The 20,680-nt window shown below is 39.5% G+C and overlaps 1 protein-coding gene across 1 annotated transcript in view; it reads right to left on the bottom strand.

The window, feature by feature from the left end:
* The window catches only part of DOCK2 (dedicator of cytokinesis 2), an 816,002-nt gene that overhangs the window by 22,013 nt on the left and 773,309 nt on the right, over positions 1-20,680 (bottom strand). Inside the window, exons 48-49 of the mRNA XM_063447503.1 lie at positions 12,171-12,298; positions 1,186-1,369 (exon numbers count right to left, since the gene is read on the bottom strand). Of these exons, the coding sequence (XP_063303573.1) occupies positions 1,186-1,369; positions 12,171-12,298 (312 nt within the window). The remainder of the gene's footprint in view (positions 1-1,185; positions 1,370-12,170; positions 12,299-20,680) is intronic.

Below are 20,680 nucleotides of genomic sequence, written 5' to 3'. Positions count from 1 at the left end.
CCAGCGCCGCCCAGCAGCCACTGGACCACCAGGGAGAAATAGGACCCCCCAGCATTCCCAAAGGTAAGGAGGTAAATTTTAAAAATAAAATAAAAAAATGTGTTAAATATGTATGTGAGTGAGTATGTGTGTATGTCTGTTAGTGTGTGTGTGTGTGTGTGTAAATGTCTGTGTGTGTGTGTGTTAGTGTGTGTGTATATGTCTGTTAGTGTGTGTGTGTCTATCTGTTAGTGTGTGTGTCTGTCTGTTAGTGTGTGTGTGTGTGTGTGTGAATGTCTGTGTGTGTGTGTGTTAGTGTGTGTGTATATGTCTGTTAGTGTGTGTGTCTGTCTGTTAGTGTGTGTGTGTGTGTGAATGTCTGTTAGTGTGTGTGTGTGTGAATGTCTGTTAGTGTGTGTGCGTGTGAATGTCTGTTAGTGTGTCTGTGTATGTCTGTTAGTGTGTGTGTCTGTTAGTGTGTGTGTGTGTATGTATGTATGTTAGTGTGTATGTCTGTTAGTGTGTGTGTATGTATGTCTGTTAGTGTGTGTCTGTTAGTGCGTGTGTGTGTCTGTTAGTGTGAGTGTGTGTATCTGCTAGTGAGTGTGTGTCTGCTAGTGAGTGTGTGTCTGTTAGTGTGTGTCTGTTAGTGAGTGTGAGTGTGTCTGTAAGTGTGTGTGTGTTTCTGTTAGCGAGTGTGTGTTTCTGTTAGCTAGTGTATGCGTATCTGTAAGTGAATGTGTGTGTGTGTATTTAGAAGGCGGGGCGGGGGAAGGGTGGGGGTGGTGTGGGCGGGGGGAAGGGTTGGATGGGGGTGGCGCGGGCGGGAGGGGGGCGCCTGAGTTTTGTCCTGCCTAGGGCAGCACAAAACCAGGATACACCACTGTGGCACAGTACCCCAAAAGGCAGGACTGTCCTGGCAAATTTGAGACTGCCAGCATGTAAGAGTTGAGACACAGTGTTATGATATGTAGGTTTGCAGACCCATAAAAATAATATATAAATAAGAAGGAAAACATGATCAAATGCAAAGAAACCCTAACTCTTTAGGAAGGCCAGCTAAAATTGGAGAAACCAGTTTTTGTTAATGTCAATCCGTTTAAATCCTACAATTACAGCAGTCCACCCTCTTTTCCAAAATGTACCAGTGTTCAGTGGAAGAACTAATCCTCTAATCATCTAAACTTGCAGCTCATAAAAACTCACGCGTTTGGAATCTGACAGAGATGATTCAGGAGGTGTTTTCTCATCAGCAAATACCACACTACTTCTTTTTGTTTTCTTTTTGGATCTTCTTAACTTAACGTCAGCCTCAGTATTTACTTGGAAGGAAGATACTTCTGTATCTTGATGTTTGACTTTGGGTGTTGGCACATCAAGTTCAAAGGTGCTGTTTTAATGAGAATAATATTTTTTTTAAAAAAATCAAGTAAGTCAGTAACTATCCAGTGTTCTACTTAATAAACAAATATTTAATAAATATTTTTTTTTAAAATTCTTTATTTTTATTGTGCATGAGGTAACAACAGGCTTGTAGAGCCACAACAGCTGCTACAGGCTTTTTCATAACATTTTAGTATTTTAAAGTGTGGCAGATTAAACAGCACATTTTACTTTTAGGAAAACATGAGAGTAACTAACTACATAACATCGATGAGTTGGTTTAGACATGCTAAGCTAGACAAGCTTATGAGGAGTTAGGTCACGTTTACAATCATGTTAACTACATGACTTTGCATTGCTGAGGAGGCACAATTTTCATGGTATGAACATAAGATAAACAGAGTTTTATGCTTCCTAGGTAGGTTCATCTATCTGAAAATCATGGTACAGGTGTATATAGGTGAGTTGGCTAGGAGACTTGCTAGGTTAAGTAACATACACAAAGGTCAAAATATAATACAAGACTGTGTCGGTGTTAAACATGCTAGGGGCACATGAAGGGCAGTCGTCCTATATAGATTGCTAAACAATAACATTGTGAGTTCAGTAGTTAGAAGTCCTGTCTACTAGGTATTACAGAAGGTGCTATATTCATGCCTGAGTTAGGCTGCTGGACATGCTGTCAGGACTACTGCACTAGTTTGAAAGATGATAAAGAAAATACCAGTTCATGTCAGGCATGTATAATTAATAGACTAGGTCAGGGCCAGGCAACCCTCGGCACCCCAGACGCCACGGACCACATCTCCCACAATGCTCTTACAGCCATAATGTTGGCAAAGCATCATGGGATGTGCAGTCCAAAACATCCGCAGCGCCAAAGGCCGCCCATCCCCGGACCAGGTAGTAGCTAAACATTTGCAGGCTCACTAGGTAAATCTATATTGTTTATGGAGTGGAGTAACTGAGAAAAAACCCCAGAAACATTCACATAAAGTCAGGCTGGCTAAATACGATTATGAACATGCTAATCAGATCTATCCAGAACAAGGTTATGGCAGCAACAGTCCAGATATGAAGATTTAGAGCATTAGAGCATTTGGCTGTGGTTAGTATTAAATTGGTAGATTGCAAGCAAAGTAGCCTAAGTAGCCTGTGTCCAGCCGGACAGCTTGTGGTGGCAGACCCCTTCATCAGCCTATGCCCTTTGTGGGCACCTCACAGTCCTGCAGCATGGCTCGGTACCTCAGGCCTCCCGGCACAGGCGTTGTCAGGTGGAGTAGTTCAGCCCGTCGGATCGGTGTGCCCAGGAGTCCTGCAGACCGTTGGTGAGGGCCAGCAATAGGTCCCAGCGGCATTTTCCTCTGCTTGTCCTTGTGCTGGGGTGGTTTGCGTGGTCTGTTGCACCTTCTCTGCGGGAACTCCCTCCTGGTGTGAACTGCAGGCTGTTTCTTTGCCTGGTGTGGATGCCTCTCAGGTAGGTGGCTGCCTGTCTTCTGTATGGCATGTTGTAGTGCCCGGTTTTCTAGCTTGTGCCAAAAGGCATTGAGGACAGCCTCCAGCCTAGCTGGCACCACTGGGGCTTTGTGGCTCAGAGCCGGCCTTGTTTCCTGGACCCGTTGTGCAGCGGATCGTCGAGGTGCGTTTCTCGCCGCTGGCCTCGTGATTGTAGCACCTGGTTGAGAGCACAGGTGAGTAGATGCTCTGTGAATGTGCTCCTGTCCAGGAGGCTGCTTCTCATCCGAGGTCCGCCGTGGCTTTTGCTTCTTAGGGCTGGCGTGCGCGGTGGCTGGACATCTAGCCACAGAAGTACGCTGCTATACGTACCTGATGTTCACCAACAATATGGGTCAACAACCCATATTGTTGGTGAACATCAGGTACGTATAGCAGCGTACTTCTGTGGCTTCTTGGCCTGGTTTCAGTGTGGCATGCTCGGTCTAGCTTCAGCCAGAAGTCGGCAAATATTTGGTCGAGCCGCGTTAAGCTGGACTCTAGCGGGCCTCGTGCAGTGGAGGGGTGCGTATAGGTCGCCATCTTGGTCAAAGCAGTGGCGAAGTTTGCGTGTCGTTGCAGTGTCAGGTCTCAGATGTCTCCAGCATCTGTCCACCAGGGTTGCTTAGCAGGCGCCGGGATATCCCTCACCGGCAGGGGGGGAAGCAGGAGAGCTTCTGCTGTTTGCAATGTCTCCGGGAATACTAGCAGGGAGATCGGCCACCTCTCCACTGCCTGCACCTCCAGGTAGGCCGCAAATTTCCTTCAGGGTTTAGTCGGTGCTCGTGTGTCCAAAAGTGGCAGGATTCAGCCTTAATGTATCTGGCTTGTCTCAGGCACAGATATTGAGAGTTTCTTATGTGGAATGGTCATTAGATTTGTCTAGATTAAAGTTTAGCACTCAGAGCTCCCTTCACGTGCAGCCAGCCAGCATGGCAGTCAGACCCCGCCCCCAATAAATACATTTTTATTTGTATTATTACAATTAAATTAAGGAATCAAGTCAATTAAGAACCTTAAATAAATCAGTCAGATTTGATTATCATTTTTCATATCATAAATATACAGAGCTAGTCCTGCTTAAAGGCATACAGTAGTACCAGAAATACAAAGCTGTATTCCTGGCACTACAGATCCATCTGCCTCCCCCTCCCTAGCACCCTTTTAAAGTGTTAAAAACCCCTTATTTACATACCTGATCCCAGCACCTATGTCTCTCTGCACTGGGTCGAAGCTCCGCCCCCTCCTCGGTCCCGCAATGAGTGGTGACTAATGCTGCACGCACATTACACCTCCCCATAGGAAAGCACTGAATCAATGCTTTCCACTGGGGAAAACTCTGACGCTGATGGTCCTCATACAGAGCGTGACCAAAAGTCTGTTACAATTCCGGAAAACCTCTAGTGGCTGTCTGATAGACAGTAACTGAGGGCAGACTTTGAGTTCTCTGGAACTGCAATGTTTAACATTGCAGCTCTAGGTGCAAAAGGGACACAGCACCCAGACCACTGCAATGTGCTAAAATGGTCTGGGTGCCTTCAGTGTCACTTTAAATGCATCTTCTTTTCATTAAATAATTTCTGATGACATACAATTGATACAAAAAAAATACTCAGATATCATCTTTTTAAGTACCATGATACAACTTTTATTAAAAAACAAACAAACATATAGTCCATGTATGACAAATATTTGGCAATACATATACATGAATTTATATATTTAATTAAAATTCTCTTTTACTGTCAAAAACCTCTACAAGGAATATAAATTAGTGGTGGTTCCATTGGGGAGCCGGGAACTGTTATGCACTCTCAGTCTTTTATATATAACAGGGGCAGCTCCAGAATATATTTTTTGGGGACTAACTAAACATAGACTAACACACACTGACTCCAAGGCAGGCACACATTTGCTGCACAACAGTATACATAGTTACATAGCTGAAAAGAGACTTGCGTCCATCAAGTTCAGCCTTCCTCACATATGTTTTTGCTGTTGATTCAAAAGAAGGCAAAAAAACCCAGTCTGAAGCACTTCCAATTTTGCAAAAAACTATGAAAAATTCCTTCTTGACCCCAAAATAGCAGTCAGATGTCTCCTTGGATCAAGCAGCTATTACCCCACTAATTAGAAATTATATCCCTGTATGTTATGTTTTTGCATGTATTTATCCAATTGCAGTTTAAACATCTGTATGGGCTCTGATAAAACCACCTCTTCAGGCAGAGAATTCCATATCCTTATTGCTCTTACTGTAAAAAAAACTTTTCTTTGCCTTAGATGAAATCTCCTTTCTTCCAGTCTAAATGTGTGACCTCATGTCCTATGTATAGCCCTGTTTATGAATAGATTTCCAGATGGTTTGTACTGGCCCTGAATATATTTGTATAATGTTAGCATATCCCCTCAGAGGCGCCATTTCTCTAAACTAAAGAGAATTACATTTTTTAACCTTTCTTCATAACTAAAGTGCCCCATTCCTTTTATCAATTTCGTAGTTCGTCTCTGCACTTTTTCTAGTGCCATGATATCCTTTTTTTAAAACAGGTGCCCAAAATTGCACAGCATATTCAAGGTGTGGTCTTACCAGCGATTTATAAAGAGGCAAAATTATATTTTCATCTCGAGAATTTACGCCCCTATTTATACATGACAAAACCTTACTGGCTTTGGCAACTGCAGATTGACATTGCATTAAGCTGCCTAATTTGTTGTCTATAACAATTCCCAAATCCTTCTCGTGTGTGGTTATCCCTAATTCACTACCATTTAGGGTGTAAGTTGCTTGTGCATTTTTGACCCCGAAGTGCATAACTTTGCATTTCTCTATGTTAAATTTCATCTGCCATTTTAGTGCCCAGTCCCCCAATCTATCCAAATCCATCTGCAGCAAAGCTATATCCTGCTTACATTGTTTTACTTTACAAAGTTCTGTGTGATCTGCAAACACGGAAACATGGTTTTCAATGCTTATTTCAAGACAATTTATGAATATGTTAAATAGAAGCGGTCCCAAAACAGAACCCTGAGGGACACCACTTACCAATTTTGTCCAGCCTGAAAATTTACCATTAATGACAACTCTAACTCTAACCATTCACCTTGCTTCCTTGAGCCTCTGGCAAAAATCTCTAATGAGACAGAAAGGGGTATTTTTTATATACACCCTATACATTATTAACCCTTAATAGGGAACACATGGGATGGGCGGCTGCATTGTAACAAGGCTAAGTAATACAAAATAATGGATACAAATGCAGAAAGAAAAGTCCTGTGCTCAACTCCCATCACTACTGGGCGGATGCAATGACTACAGTACACATCAGCCCCAATATATAGTAAAAACCAAAGAAAAACAAGTTACTTGCGCTCTCTCCTTTATCCCTATGTATTTTTAAACAAATGGAGGTCTTTTAGTTACCTCCAATGGCCATTAGTTTTGCCAGAGGCTCAAGGAAGCAAGGTGAATGGTTAGAGTTAGGACCCACCTAGGGGGGTTCTGCCTTGATGTTGGCAGGTGGGCTCATCCTCTCATGGCCATTGGAGGTAACTAAAATACCTCCATTTGTTTAAAAATACATAGGGATAAAGGAGAAAGCACAAGTAACTTGTTTTTCTTTGGTTTTTACTATATATTGGGGCTGATGTGTACTGTAGTCATTGCAGCCGCCCAGTAGTGATGGGAGTTGAGCGCAGGACTTTTCTTTCTGCATTTGTATCCATTATTTTGTATTACTCAGCCTTGTTACAATGCAGCCGCCCATCCCATGTGTTCCCTATTAAGGGTTAATAATGTATAGGGGTGTATACAAAAAATACCCCTTTCTGTCTCATTAGAGATTTTTGCCAGAGGCTCAAGGAAGCAAGGTGAATGGTTAGAGTTAGGACCCACCTAGGGGGGGGTCTGCCTTGATGTTTGTAGGTGGGCTCATCCTCTCATGGCCATTGGAGGTAACTAAAAGACCTCCATTTGTTTAAAAATACATAGGGATAAAGGAGAGAGCGCAAGTAACTTGTTTTTCTTTGGTTTTTACTATATATTGGGGCTGATGTGTACTGTAGTCATTGCAGCCGCCCAGTAGTGATGGGAGTTGAGCGCAGGACTTTTCTTTCTGCATTTGTATCCATTATTTTGTATTACTCAGCCTTGTTACAATGCAGCCGCCCATCCCATGTGTTCCCTATTAAGGGTTAATAATGTATAGGGGTGTATACAAAAAATACCCCTTTCTGTCTCATTAGAGATTTTTGCCAGAGGCTCAAGGAAGCAAGGTGAATGGTTAGAGTTAGGACCCACCTAGGGGGGGTCTGCCTTGATGTTGGCAGGTGGGCTCATCCTCTCATGGCCATTGGAGGTAACTAAAAGACCTCCATTTGTTTAAAAATACATAGGGATAAAGGAGAGAGCGCAAGTAACTTGTTTTTCTTTGGTTTTTACTATATATTGGGGCTGATGTGTACTGTAGTCATTGCAGCCGCCCAGTAGTGATGGGAGTTGAGCGCAGGACTTTTCTTTCTGCATTTGTATCCATTATTTTGTATTACTCAGCCTTGTTACAATGCAGCCACCCATCCCATGTGTTCCCTATTAAGGGTTAATAATGTATAGGGGTGTATATAAAAAATACCCCTTTCTGTCTCATTAGAGATTTTTGCCAGAGGCTCAAGGAAGCAAGGTGAATGGTTAGAGTTAGGACCCACCTAGGGGGGGTCTGCCTTGATGTTGGCAGGTGGGCTCATCCTCTCATGGCCATTGGAGGTAACTAAAAGACCTCCATTTGTTTAAAAATACATAGGGATAAAGGAGAGAGCGCAAGTAACTTGTTTTTCTTTGGTTTTTACTATATATTGGGGCTGATGTGTACTGTAGTCATTGCAGCCGCCCAGTAGTGATGGGAGTTGAGCGCAGGACTTTTCTTTCTGCATTTGTATCCAGTATTTTGTTAATATTTCTTTATATAAACTTTTTTTTCCACATGCAAAACAAGTTATATTTCTTACTGTAGTTTTCAAGAAGGACATTCATGTAGCAGCCATATAAATGTTGTTTAATGGTTTATAAAATAAAATAAAAAAAAAAGTGAAAAAGTCACATAGAAGCTAATTGAACAGCTATCATTTGGAAATGTATTAGAGATCTTCAATAAACATTTTGTATTATTAATCTTTTATTTTTAATCTTTTTTTTTTATATTATTTAATATTTGCATTTTAATGCACTATCAATATAATGATTTACAAGTGTTTGAGCCAACTGCAATTTGGAGTGTCTAACTGGTGGACAATAGTGCCTGTTAAAAAAATACCCCTAATAAAGACTAGATAGATAAAGACAGAGAGAATTTATGGAACAGGAAAATGATCAACATATTTTCTAGAAGTTGGTTAGCTGTCAAACATCTTTACTGCAGACTCAAGTGAGGTTAAGTGATATGGGAAGATTACCAGGGTTAACTGAATCTCTAATAATAGAATCCAGCCCTATGTATCTTCAGATTTATAGAGGGTGTGAGCAGGGCAAATTATGATTTGTGTCACTAAAACATTTGTTCAACTGCCCATTAAATTGTAGCAACACTACACACATACAAAAATCCTTATGAACTTAAAGATAGAAATATTATGAAACGACACTTGTATTCTAATCAATGATATTCACTGCATGGAGACATTTCAATACATGGTAGTTTATTTAGGCTTGTACTACAAATGTATCTCTTTAAAGAATATGTTGTTAAATTAATGTACCGTTTATTTGTAGTCTAATTATTATCCCCTACTGAGTTTATTCAAAGGCTATATTTGCTGGTGTTTGTGGTAACAAGCATTTTCCCAGTATGTTTCTTTTGTATTCAAAGAAATTAAAAAAAAAAAATTCTTACAGCGTTGTTTGTATAGAAAGACATAATGAGCATGCTTTGGAAAACATGAGGTGTTAGCAGAGAGTATTTATACAAAAATAATTCAGGTCATTCTATACTCATATATAGACAAATTCTTCAGCCAAACATTTTTAAACCTTGGAAAACTCAAGACTCTTAAAAAGAAAAGAAAATAACACATGCCCTTTTTAAAAAAATAAAAAAAATAACATAAAATAAGATAAAAAGCAGCTTAAACATTTGAAAATAAGTACACTTCTAGGGCACAATTCAAAAAGTGGTTCAATCAATGTGATCATTTTATTACGTACAAAAAGCAAAAGGAGAAATCAGGAGAAAAAATAGGATTTCGGTAAAGTATCCTGAGGAGTGGGGGATCCCTGCTGATTTCGGATAGCTGTAATGTTCCGAAAAAAGGGGGGAGGGAAATAATAAAGTGAAACCTCAAAAAATAAATAAGAATAAATAATAAAGATAAAACTTAACTTTTAATAGTAATAAATTAAGTCAGTTAATTTACACTTATTACTATTAAAAGTTAAGTTTTAATAGTTCCCATGGGGACCTTCCCAACTTTTAGAAATGTGCCACACCATCCAACATTCGGAGGCATGATATTGGACAAAACAAGAGGATAGATCATAGCTAGGAGTATGCAATTGATACAAAGTGCAAAGATAAATACATATGGATAATGTAATTTAAAAGGATAAGTATTAAAAATATTTTTATCATAAAATCAGGTATATGAATTTAGCAATCTCAGACAGGCCTGTATTTAATGCAATATTTGATAGGCACGTTGACAGAACACTGAGGCACTCCACTTACCACTTTTGTCCATTTATAACTACTCTCTACATTCAATGTGAGTGGAATTGTATCAAATGAATTAGCAAAATCCAAGTAAGTCAAGTCCAAGTAGGTCAAATCCACTAAAACACCACAATCTATATTTCTACTGACACTGTCCTTCTACTCAACAAATGTATTTCTCATAGTGTTGACATGCCGAGCTCCATTACATTCAAAAACCACATGCACAGGTAGAAAAAAAGGCAATATCTTATTTAGATAAGAATACATTAAGAGTTAAATGCATATTTTACAATTTGAAAATGTATATTCAGTGGATGGATGCATATTTAGAGTTGAGTCAAAATTTACTTGTGCCACTGTACTATTGTAATAATGTCTTAACCCCTTAAGGACGCATGACATGTGTGACATGTCATGATTCCCTTTTATTCCAGAAGTTTGGTCCTTAAGGGGTTAACAGAACTTAAATCAGCAATATATTCAATAAGAAACTTTAAAGTATATGAATGCAATGGACTTGAGTGTCTTTGGAATTCCTGTATACTAAAAAATAAATTAGCATAAAGCTTTCAAACAATTAGACATTTTAACTAGACCATATAAAGCAGTGATGGCGAACCTATGGCACGCGTGCCACAGGTGGCACGCCGTGCCCTCTCTGTGGGCACGCGGCCACAGGTCCGCCATCCCTGCAGAGTAGGCACCTGCCTGCCCGAAACGGCAGGCGCCTACTCTGCTTCCGTGTCGGGAGGCAGGGGAGGGATCTGTGATGCTGATCCCCTGTCCTCCCGCGCGATGCTGTGTGGAGCGTTGCCGAGCGTTACCATGGCAACGCTCCACACAGCATCGCGCGGGAGGACAGGGGATCAGCATCACAGATCCCTCCCCCTGCCTCCCGACACGGAAGCACTGCCTGCCACCACCGGACCACCAGGGATGACGGTACCACCACTGGACCACCAGGGATGACGGTACCACCACCGGACCACCAGGGATGGCTGTGTCCCCACCCCCACTTCATTAAAGGTAAGAAGGAGGGAGGGGGGGGATACTGACACACAGCACCCATACCCCCCCCAGAAGTACCCTTACCCCCCCAGAACCACCCCTATCTCCCCAGCACCACCCCTACCCCCCCCAGCACCACCCCTACCCCCACAGCACCACCCACCCCCCCAGCAGCACCCTACCCCCCCACAGCACCCCTACCCCCCCAGAAGTACCCTTACCCCCAGCACCACCCCTATCTCCCCAGCACCACCCCTATCTCCCCAGCACCACCCCTAACCCCCCCAGCACCACCCTACCCCCCACAGCACCCCTACCCCCCCAGAAGTACCTTTACCCCCCCAGCACCACCCCTATCTCCCCAGCACCATCCCTACCCCCCCAGCACCACCCCTACCCCCCCAGCACCACCCCTACCCCCCAGCAGCACCCTACCCCCCACAGCAGCACCCTACCCCCCACAGCAGCACCCTACCCCCCACAGCAGCACCCTACCCCCCACAGCAGCATCCCACCCCCCCAGCAGCACCCTACCCCCCCAGCAGCACCCTACCCCCCCAGAAGTACCCCTACCACCCCAGCAGTACTCCTACTCCCCCACAACAGTACCCCTACCACCCCCAGCAGTACCCCTACCCCCCCAGCAGCACCCCTACCCCCCAGAAGTACCCCTACCACCCCAGCACCCCTACCACCCCCAGCAGTACCCCTACCCCCCAGCAGTACCCCTACCCCCCTCAGCAGTACCCCTACCCCCCTCAGCAGTACCCCTACCCCCCAGCAGTACCCCTACCCCCCCACAGCACCCGTCTCACACACACACACAGCACCCCACACACACACACACACAGTCAGCACCCCCCTCAAACACACACACAGCACCCCCCAAACACACACACACAGCACCCCCCCAAACACACAGCACCCCCCAAACACACACACAGCACCCCCCCACACACACAGCACCCCCCCCCCCCACACACACACAGCACCCCCCCCCCACACACACACAGCACCCCCCCACACACACAGCACCCCCCCCCCACACACACACACAGCACCCCCCCCCACACACACACACAGCACCCCCCCACACACACACAGCACCCCTCATACACACACACACAGCACCCCTCATACACACACATAGCACCCCTCATACACACATACAACACCCACACACACGCACCCCCCACACACGCACCCCCCACACCCGCACCCCCCACACACACGCACCCCCCACACACACACCCACAGCCCCCCCCCCCCCCCCACACACACACGCAATTGCCGTGTTGGCACTTTAAGGAAAAAAAGTTGGCATGTATTGCGGTTTGGGCACTCGGGCTCAAAAAGGTTCGCCATCACTGATATAAAGCTTAAAGCAAAACTGGTTCAGCTAAAAAACGTGGCAGTGCAGTAGCATTACTGTTGGCTACTTTTTCTTTATTTGTGGACATTTGGTTCTGAGTATAATTACCAGTTTTTAATATATGTGGCTCGTTATATTTGGTTGTATTTAATATATATTTTGTAATTTTTAAAAATACTTTACTTACTTTACTTAGAACATCAGTTAGTAATGCTATATGTACATCTTACCTTTCAGTTACAGATTTATTAGGGGTGCAACAGTCAGATCCAATTGAAGACATTGAAATTATAGACATCTGTCGATAAGATCTCAACATGGATCTTGGCCGTCCAACTCTTCCATCATCGAAGTCAGGCTACAAAATAAGCACATTAAGAAATACATGAATGTGGACAGAGAAGGAAAAGAAAAACCAAAACCAAAAAGAAAAACAGTGTCATGCCAATGTAATTGTAGTAATTCTCAAGCTTCCACAGATTGAGTAAAGGAATAGGATAGAGCCACCAACTAACTTTTGGTTGTCTTAAACCCTTAACGCCGCTACAACGTTCTATGCCGTCCCCATTCTAATGGGCTTTAAAGAACGCCGTAACAGTTAAAGACCCCAGGAGCTCCGATGTACTTACCTCTGCCGCCATCCTCTTCGGGAGGACTGCCATACAGCCAAGGCAGCCCTCCCCCTGCAAATAAGGCCCCCTGGGGCCATGTAATCCCTCTCAAAGAGCGATCACATGGCCCCCAATAGCTGGCTGTGGATCTGCCAGCAGGGGGACTGTCTGGGCAGTCAGAGGTGGAGATGTTAAAAAAAAAAGGTGGAGATGTGAAAAAAATTCTGGGCCTTCAAAGAAATCATTGGGTGTTTCTCCTAAAAACAACTTTCCTCTGCCAATCTAAATGTATACTTTGATCTTTTTAATTTTTTATAAAAAAAATTCCATGTTATTATTTATAACTTTCCCAATTTATTTTCCAATATACCTTTTATTTGTATTTACATTTTTATACACTCACATATTAGTATTTCTATTTTTTTTTTCATTTTTATTATTTGTTTTTCTTTTATAATTTTTTTTATTTTTATTTATTTTTATACTTATTCTTATTTTATTTTTTATTTTTATTTATTTTTTATCTTTATATTTACTTACAATGAATTATAAACGCAACACTTTTGTTTTTGCCCCCATTTTTCATGAGCTGAACTCAAAGATCTAAGACTTTTTCTATGTACACAAAGGTCTATTTCTCTCAAATATTGTTCACAAATCTGTCTAAATCTGTGTTAGTGAGCACATCTCCATTGCCGAGATAATCCATCCACCTCACAGGTGTGGCATATCAAGATGCTGATTAGACCGCATGATTATTGCAAAGGCTGGCCACAATAAAAGGCCACTCTAAAATGTTCAGTTTTACTGTATTGGGTAAAGTCTTAGATCTTCGAGTTCAGCTCATGAAAAATGGGGGCAAAAACAAAAAGTGATATGTTTATAATTTTGTTCAGTGTAAATGTATTTTTATTTTAAATTCTACATTTTTTTCCAACTTCATTTTTCCAATTCAACTCCAACTTCCAACTTCATTTTTTTAAATAATATTTTCATTTTCAATTTTTTTTATTTTTTTTTCATATTTCTTCATTATTACACTTAATACATATACCACAACTAATAACTAGTTTTCCTCTTTTCGTATAATTTGTATATAAAATATTTTGAACCGACATTTCAATACACTTAATATCCACCAAATAGTAAATCTATATGTAATTTTCACTAGTCAAATAATAAGCTAGATATTAAGACCATATAGTGTCTTACCCTCACTATATGAATCATATAAATCTCTCTAGTCATTTTAAACTTTTAGATCTACCCTTGATAGGAATATCCACTTTCCTTTTCCTCTCATTAGGGACAATACCTTTGTTTATTTTATACCTAAAATACCTCCCTAAACATGGTCGCCGCCACTCTATTCAAGATACACCAAAAACATGGCCACCGCCATATGTATCTCGGCATGCCATTTTTCTTTCAAGACCACGTCATTAAGACCTCCTTTAGGTCTATGATGAGGCACTGCTAGTATTACCATCCCCTCCCACACCCTATCTGGCTGTGATTCAATATGCAGAATTTTGTATTAATTTGAGCCGGTTGCGGCTCAAAACTACATTTCCCATGTTACCTAGTGCCTGACCATGTGGTGCGGCTAAGATGGCCGCGGATCACGTGATCATCTTTATTTATTAATTTCTAATGGTTAAAAGCTTTGTTTTACACAGTTCTTTTTACTAAAAGCTCCTAAAATTATATATATCCTTTTGATAAGTCTAAATCAATATTTTAAAATTGTTAACAATTGATTTAACATTGTTATGACGTCATTTTGGTGCCAATTTGAATCTATAATGTCTGTATTTAAACCCTTGCTTGTCAGGTCAGTCTTATTTTATCTCCACTTGATAAAGCCTTAAAGGTGAAATGCGTTGTGGATATTTTAATATTGTTAATAAAGGTTATTTTGGCTTCTTTTATACTGTGAGTGTGCCATTTTACTATTTTATTATTTTATACTTTTACTTCTCTACTGCCTGGCATCTGATTTTATTTGTTCCAGTGAGTACTACTCTAAAGAATCCTTGGTGGGTATTGTACCACTCACGCACTACCTATTGAGCAGTTTGTCTGCTCAACCAAATGTGAGTACCCAATTATATTTCTATACTCCTGGTGTTTTTAATACAGTGAGCACTATTGTTGTTCCTTTTTATTATTTTTTATGGTCTTCATATCAACTATCAACATTTCACATATCCTATAACATAGAAACATAGAATGTGACGGCAGGTAAGAACCATTCAGCCCATCTAGTCTGCCTAATTTTCTAAATACTTTCATTAGTCCCTGGCCTTATCTTATAGTTAGGATAGCCTTATGACTATCCCACGCATGCTTAAACTCCTTTACTGTGTTAACCTCTACCACTTCAGCTGGAAGGCTATTCCATGCATCCACTACCCTCTCAGTAAAGTAATACTTCCTGATATTATTTTTAAACCTTTGTCCCTCTAATTTAAGACTATGTCCTCTTGTTGTGGTAGTTTTTCTTCTTTTAAATATGGTCTCTTCCTTTATTTTGTTTATTCCCTTTATGTATTTAAATGTTTCTATCATATCCCCTCTGTCTCATCTTTCCTCCAAGCTATACATGTTAAGATCCTTTAACCTTTCCTGGTAAGTTTTATCCTGCAATCCATGAACAAGTTTAGTAGCCCTTCTCTGAACTCTCTCTAAAGTATCAATATCCTTCTGAAGATACGGTTTCCAGTACTGCGTACAATACTCCAAGTGAGGTCTCACCAGTGTTCTGTACAATGGCATGAGCACTTCCCTCTTTCTACTGCTAATACCTCTCACTATACAGGCAAGCATTCTGCTAGCATTTCTTGCTGCTCTATTACATTGTCTGCCTACCTTTAAGTGATCAGAAATAATCACCCCTAAATCCCTTTCCTCAGATGTTGAGGTTAGGACTCTATCAAATATTCTGTACTCTGCCCTTGGGTTTTTACGTCCAAGATGCATTATCTTGCACTTATCCACATTAAACGTCAGTTGCCACAACTCTGACCATTTTTCTAGTTTACCTAAATCATTTGCCATTTGACTTATCTCTCCTGGAACATCAACCCTGTTACATATCTTAGTATCATCAGCAAAAAGACATACCTTACCATCAAGTCCTTCTGCAATCTCAGTAATAAAAACATTAAAGAGAATGGGTCCAAGTACAGATCACTGGGGTACCCCACTTGTGACAAACCCAAACTTCAGATATACTCCACTGACTACAACACTCTGCTGCCTGTCACTCAGCCACTGCCTTACATATTCAACAATATTGGAATCCAAACTTAAAGATTGCAATTTATTGATAAGCCTTCTATGTGCAACAGTGTCAAAAGCCTTACTGAAATGTCTATTGCACCACCCTGATCTATTATTTTAGTTACCCAATCAGAAAAAGCAATAAGATTAGTTTGGCATGATCTCCCTGAAGTAAACCCATGTTGTCTCTGATCTTGAAATCCATTTGTTTTTAGATAAGTGGGGATTGTACCACTGTACGCTATCCATACTAGAGCTGGTTGAAGTTCTACAAAAACGTGAGTAGGACCATATAGATTTGTTATCATACACCACTTTCTGGGATATATTACACTATTGGTCTCTCTTTGTTTTTTCACATACGGATTCCAAGAATTCTTCTGAATTGGCATCCCGGCAGAAGAAAACTCTGAAAAAAAATCACAGTTGTTTCTTCGGGCAAGTTTATATTTGTGCTCTTTTGCAATCTAAACTGGACATTTCTATATTAATATTCATTGTTTTTTCATTATTATATTTCCGTCATTCTGTGTATATTTACTACATTCTGTTCTATCAGATTTTTGTGTTGCCTACCTGTATCAGAGTCATATGTTTTGGCGCAACCTCCTTTCTCTATACTTTTATCATTTACAAATATGGATTGGAATAAACCAATCTGGTCACAGGTATAAGATGAACCCCAACTCGCGTTTTGACGGTTAGGCGGCTCTTTTGGGGGAGCCTGACCAGATGTATACTACATTGCTGCTACTCTGACCGATAAGCATCATATTGTAGAAGGAATGATCCTCCTTCTCTTGCAAACTAAGGTGTTAATAGACTGTTCAGACTGCTAACCTAGTGACAGTTTTTGCTTGCTCTCAAGCACAGAGGTGCCCTTTAAGGCACAGCATAAAATCTCTTGTTAGCAGTATTATATACTTCTTTTTTCTCTTTTTAAATAGTAACATTTCTTTATTTAGAGTTCTTTTTTGGTTTATGTATCTTTTTGTTGTCTTTGTGGATGGTAGTTTGATTCAGAGTGCTACTTAGTTAAAATTCCCCCTTTTAAAGATACAGACAACCTCAAGAAATACTGTAGCTCTTTAAAGGAAACAAAATAGCGTTTTTTTCTGTCAGTGCTTTTGATACAAGCACTGCCCTACTCTCTGAGACACACAGCAAAAATGTCCTATAGAAGTCTACACTACAGTGATTCAGAACCACTACAGCTCAAGGACACAGCATAATTTTCTGAAAGCTCGGGCTCTGTCTCACCAAATATTTTAGATTTATTTTTCTTCTTTATTTAAAATTGTTACTACTTTAGTTTTATTTCTATTCACAATACTTTTGTTTAAACTACATGCTTTATTCCAATCCATATTTGTAAATACCTGTTTTTCCCATTAGTCTAATTGTTATCCACATATTTGTTAATGCTTTTAGAACATTTATTAGCGTTTTTTTCATAAATTATTAATAAAGGTTAAATTGTAATCTTCATTTGTTCCTTCGGTCGAGAAACAGTAGATAAAACATTTGCATATGATAAGTGTTCCAAACATGTATCTTCCAATTGTAAATACATTGAGAATGCAATTTATTTTCACAGAGAGAGATATCTTTGTTTACATTTATAAACATATGTTCATTACTGTTTTTCCCAAACTGGATCTTCAGTAACACAAACAAATTACCCCTGGTGTCAGAAATTAATATAGTCTATGTTTTAGTTATTATAAAACAAAAGAGAACGTTACTTGCAATCTATCCCAAATCCCGATGCACATTTAAAAACTGGAGGTTTTTTTTAGTATCATTCCAATGGCCATTAAAAGGTAAGCTCACCTGCCACAAACTGACATTATAGTCACTAAAACAACTTTAGCTAATAAAGCAGTTTTAGTGAATCGATCATGCCTCTGAAATTTTACTGCTCAATTCACTGATAGGAATTAAATCACTTTTGTGTGTGTTTATGCAACACTAGCCACACCCCCACTTGCTGTGACTGACACAGCCTGCATGAAAACAGAATGGTTTTATTTTCAATCAGATATAACTTACTTTAAAAGTTTTTTTTTTTTTTATCCTGCTCTGTAAGTTGAGCTTTAATTACAAATAGGAGGCTCCTGCCAGGTCTAGCAAGTTTGTAACAGAGCAGGAGATGAGAAATTCTAAATTAAACAGAATTTGCAATAAATGAAGTATAAACATTAGATGACTCTTTACAGGAAATGTTTAGGAAGTCACATTCAGGGAGGTGTGGCTAGGGCTGCATAAACAAATGGATTTAACTCCTAAATGGCAGAAAATTGAGCGGTGAAACTGCAGGGGCACGATCTATAAACTAAAACTGCTCCATTATGCTAAAGTTGTTTTGATTATTAATGAAGTCATGACATAGAAATAGAAAGTGATTATTAGATTTTAAAAGTAGAAAATCATATTGTTATATACAATTAATTACATTAAAACTGAATATGGTAGTAAAATACATATTCCATGAGATAAAATAACAGCCTAAAATTGATATCTTAACCCCTTAACGCCGTTCCAACGTTCTATGCTGTCACGCTTTAAGTGGGCTTTAAAGCCGTTGTGACGGCATAGAACGCCGTAACGGCTTTGAGCCCTGGAGCGCCCGGTATACTTACCTTACCGGCGCTCCGCTTCGGGAGGACTGCCTCACAGCCCAGGCAGCCTCCCCACGGCAAATCAGGCCCCCGGGGGCCATGTGATCGCTCTCAAAGAGCGATCACATGGCCCCCTATAGCTGGCTGTGGATCTGCCAGCAGGGGGAATGTCTAAAATATCAGACAGTCCCCCTGGTGGTGGGATCTGTAAAAAAAAAAATATTAAACATGTTTAAAAATAAAATAAATATATTTATATATATATATATAATATATGTATATATATTATATATATATATAATATATATGTATATTATACATATTTAACGTCATACATAGTGTATTTTAATACTAATATAAGTACATATATTAGTATTAAAATACACTTAGAATGACGTTACATATATATAATATACATATATTATATATATATATATATAATAGATATCTACACATATATTATATATATAAATACGTATAATTACAATAATAAATAAATAAAATAATAAAATTAATAAATAAAATATTGAAACAAAATTTTATATAAATTATATATACATATGTAATTTCATTCTAACTGTATTTTGTTATTAATATATATATATTGGTAACAAAATACACTTAGAATGACATTCTATATATATCTATCTATATATAAAATGCAAATAACCGCAAAAATATATATATAGATAAATACATATAATTACATAAAAGATTACATTAGTATACACGTAGAATTTAAATACCTATAAATGCATATATATTAAAATTCTACGTGTATATTTAAGTAATCTTTTAACATAATAAGGTGATTTGATTAATTAAAATTTGATTGACATACCTGACAACACAGGGAGAAAGTGCTGAGAATTTAATTCGCAAGCACTATATTTGACCCTGTAACTCTCCAAGACAACATAAAACCTGTACATGGGGGGTACTGTTTTACTCGGGAGACTTTGCTGAACTCAAATATTAGTGTTTCAAATTGGTAAATTGTATTACAACGATGATATTTTAAGTAAAAGTGACGTTTTTTCGCATTTTTTTACAAACGAACGGCACTTTTATGGACTATATTATTGTTGTAATATGTTTTACTGTTTGAAAACACTAATATTTGTGTTGAGTGAAGTCTCCCGAGAATAACAGTACCCCCCATATACAGGTTTCATGGTGTTTTGGAAAGTTAGAGAGTCACATATAAGGCTTGCATTTCATTTTTTTTACATTGAAATTTGCCAGGTTGGTTATGTTGCCTTTGAGAGCGTATGGTAGCCCAGGAATGAGAATTACCCCCATGATGGCATACCATTTGCAAAAGTAGACAACCCAAGGTATTGCAAGTGGGGTATGTCCAGTCTTTCTTAGTAGCCACTTAGTCACAAACACTGGCCAAATATTCGTTTTTTGCTTTTTTAACACAAAAAAATATGAACGCTAACTTTGGCCAGTGTTTGTGACTAAGTGGCTACTAAAAAAGACTAAACATACCCCACTTTCAATACCTTTGGTTGTCTACTTTTTCAAATGGTATGCCATTATGGGGGTAATTCTCATTGCTGGGCTACCACACCGTCTCAAAGGTAACATTACCAATCTGGCAAATTTCTATTTGAAAATGGAACATTCTATATTTGACCCTGTAACTTTCCAAAACACCATAAAACCTGTTAATGGGGGATACTGTTGTACTCGTGAGACATTGCTGATTACAAATATGTGCACCTAACAGTATTATGACATTCACAGCTAAAATGTCAGACGGAAATACAAATTTAAAAAAAAATCTCATTTTCTCACATTTTTTTAAAATTTTATTCATAATGAATTATGTTCCATATATGAATAGTTAATGACAAATTAAAGCCCTGTTTCTCCTGAACAAAATGATATATAATAAGTGTGGGTGCATATAATATGAAAGAGGGGAACTACGGGTGAACAGACATATAGCGCAAATTCCAGTTTTTGTTTACGTTTTGTTTTGATCAGAACGTGCACTATTGACTCCGTCCTGAAGAGGTTAATGAATCAAAATAAATGTCAACAAAATAAAATGCTTCACTTAGATAAAAATATCAAACTCTCTGTCACGTTAAGTAGAGCAAATTTAGTACATACATTTTGCTCAAGTTTTTGATTACAGAAGGTTCATCACTTTCCGTGGTGCATTCTGCGAGTACTTAAGAGAATCTTGAGAATGCCATATACATTGAAAGC

The sequence above is a fragment of the Pelobates fuscus genome, chromosome 3, assembly GCF_036172605.1.
Source record: "Pelobates fuscus isolate aPelFus1 chromosome 3, aPelFus1.pri, whole genome shotgun sequence".
Taxonomy (NCBI): domain Eukaryota; kingdom Metazoa; phylum Chordata; class Amphibia; order Anura; family Pelobatidae; genus Pelobates; species Pelobates fuscus.
This window is presented reverse-complemented; position numbering and strand designations above follow the sequence as displayed.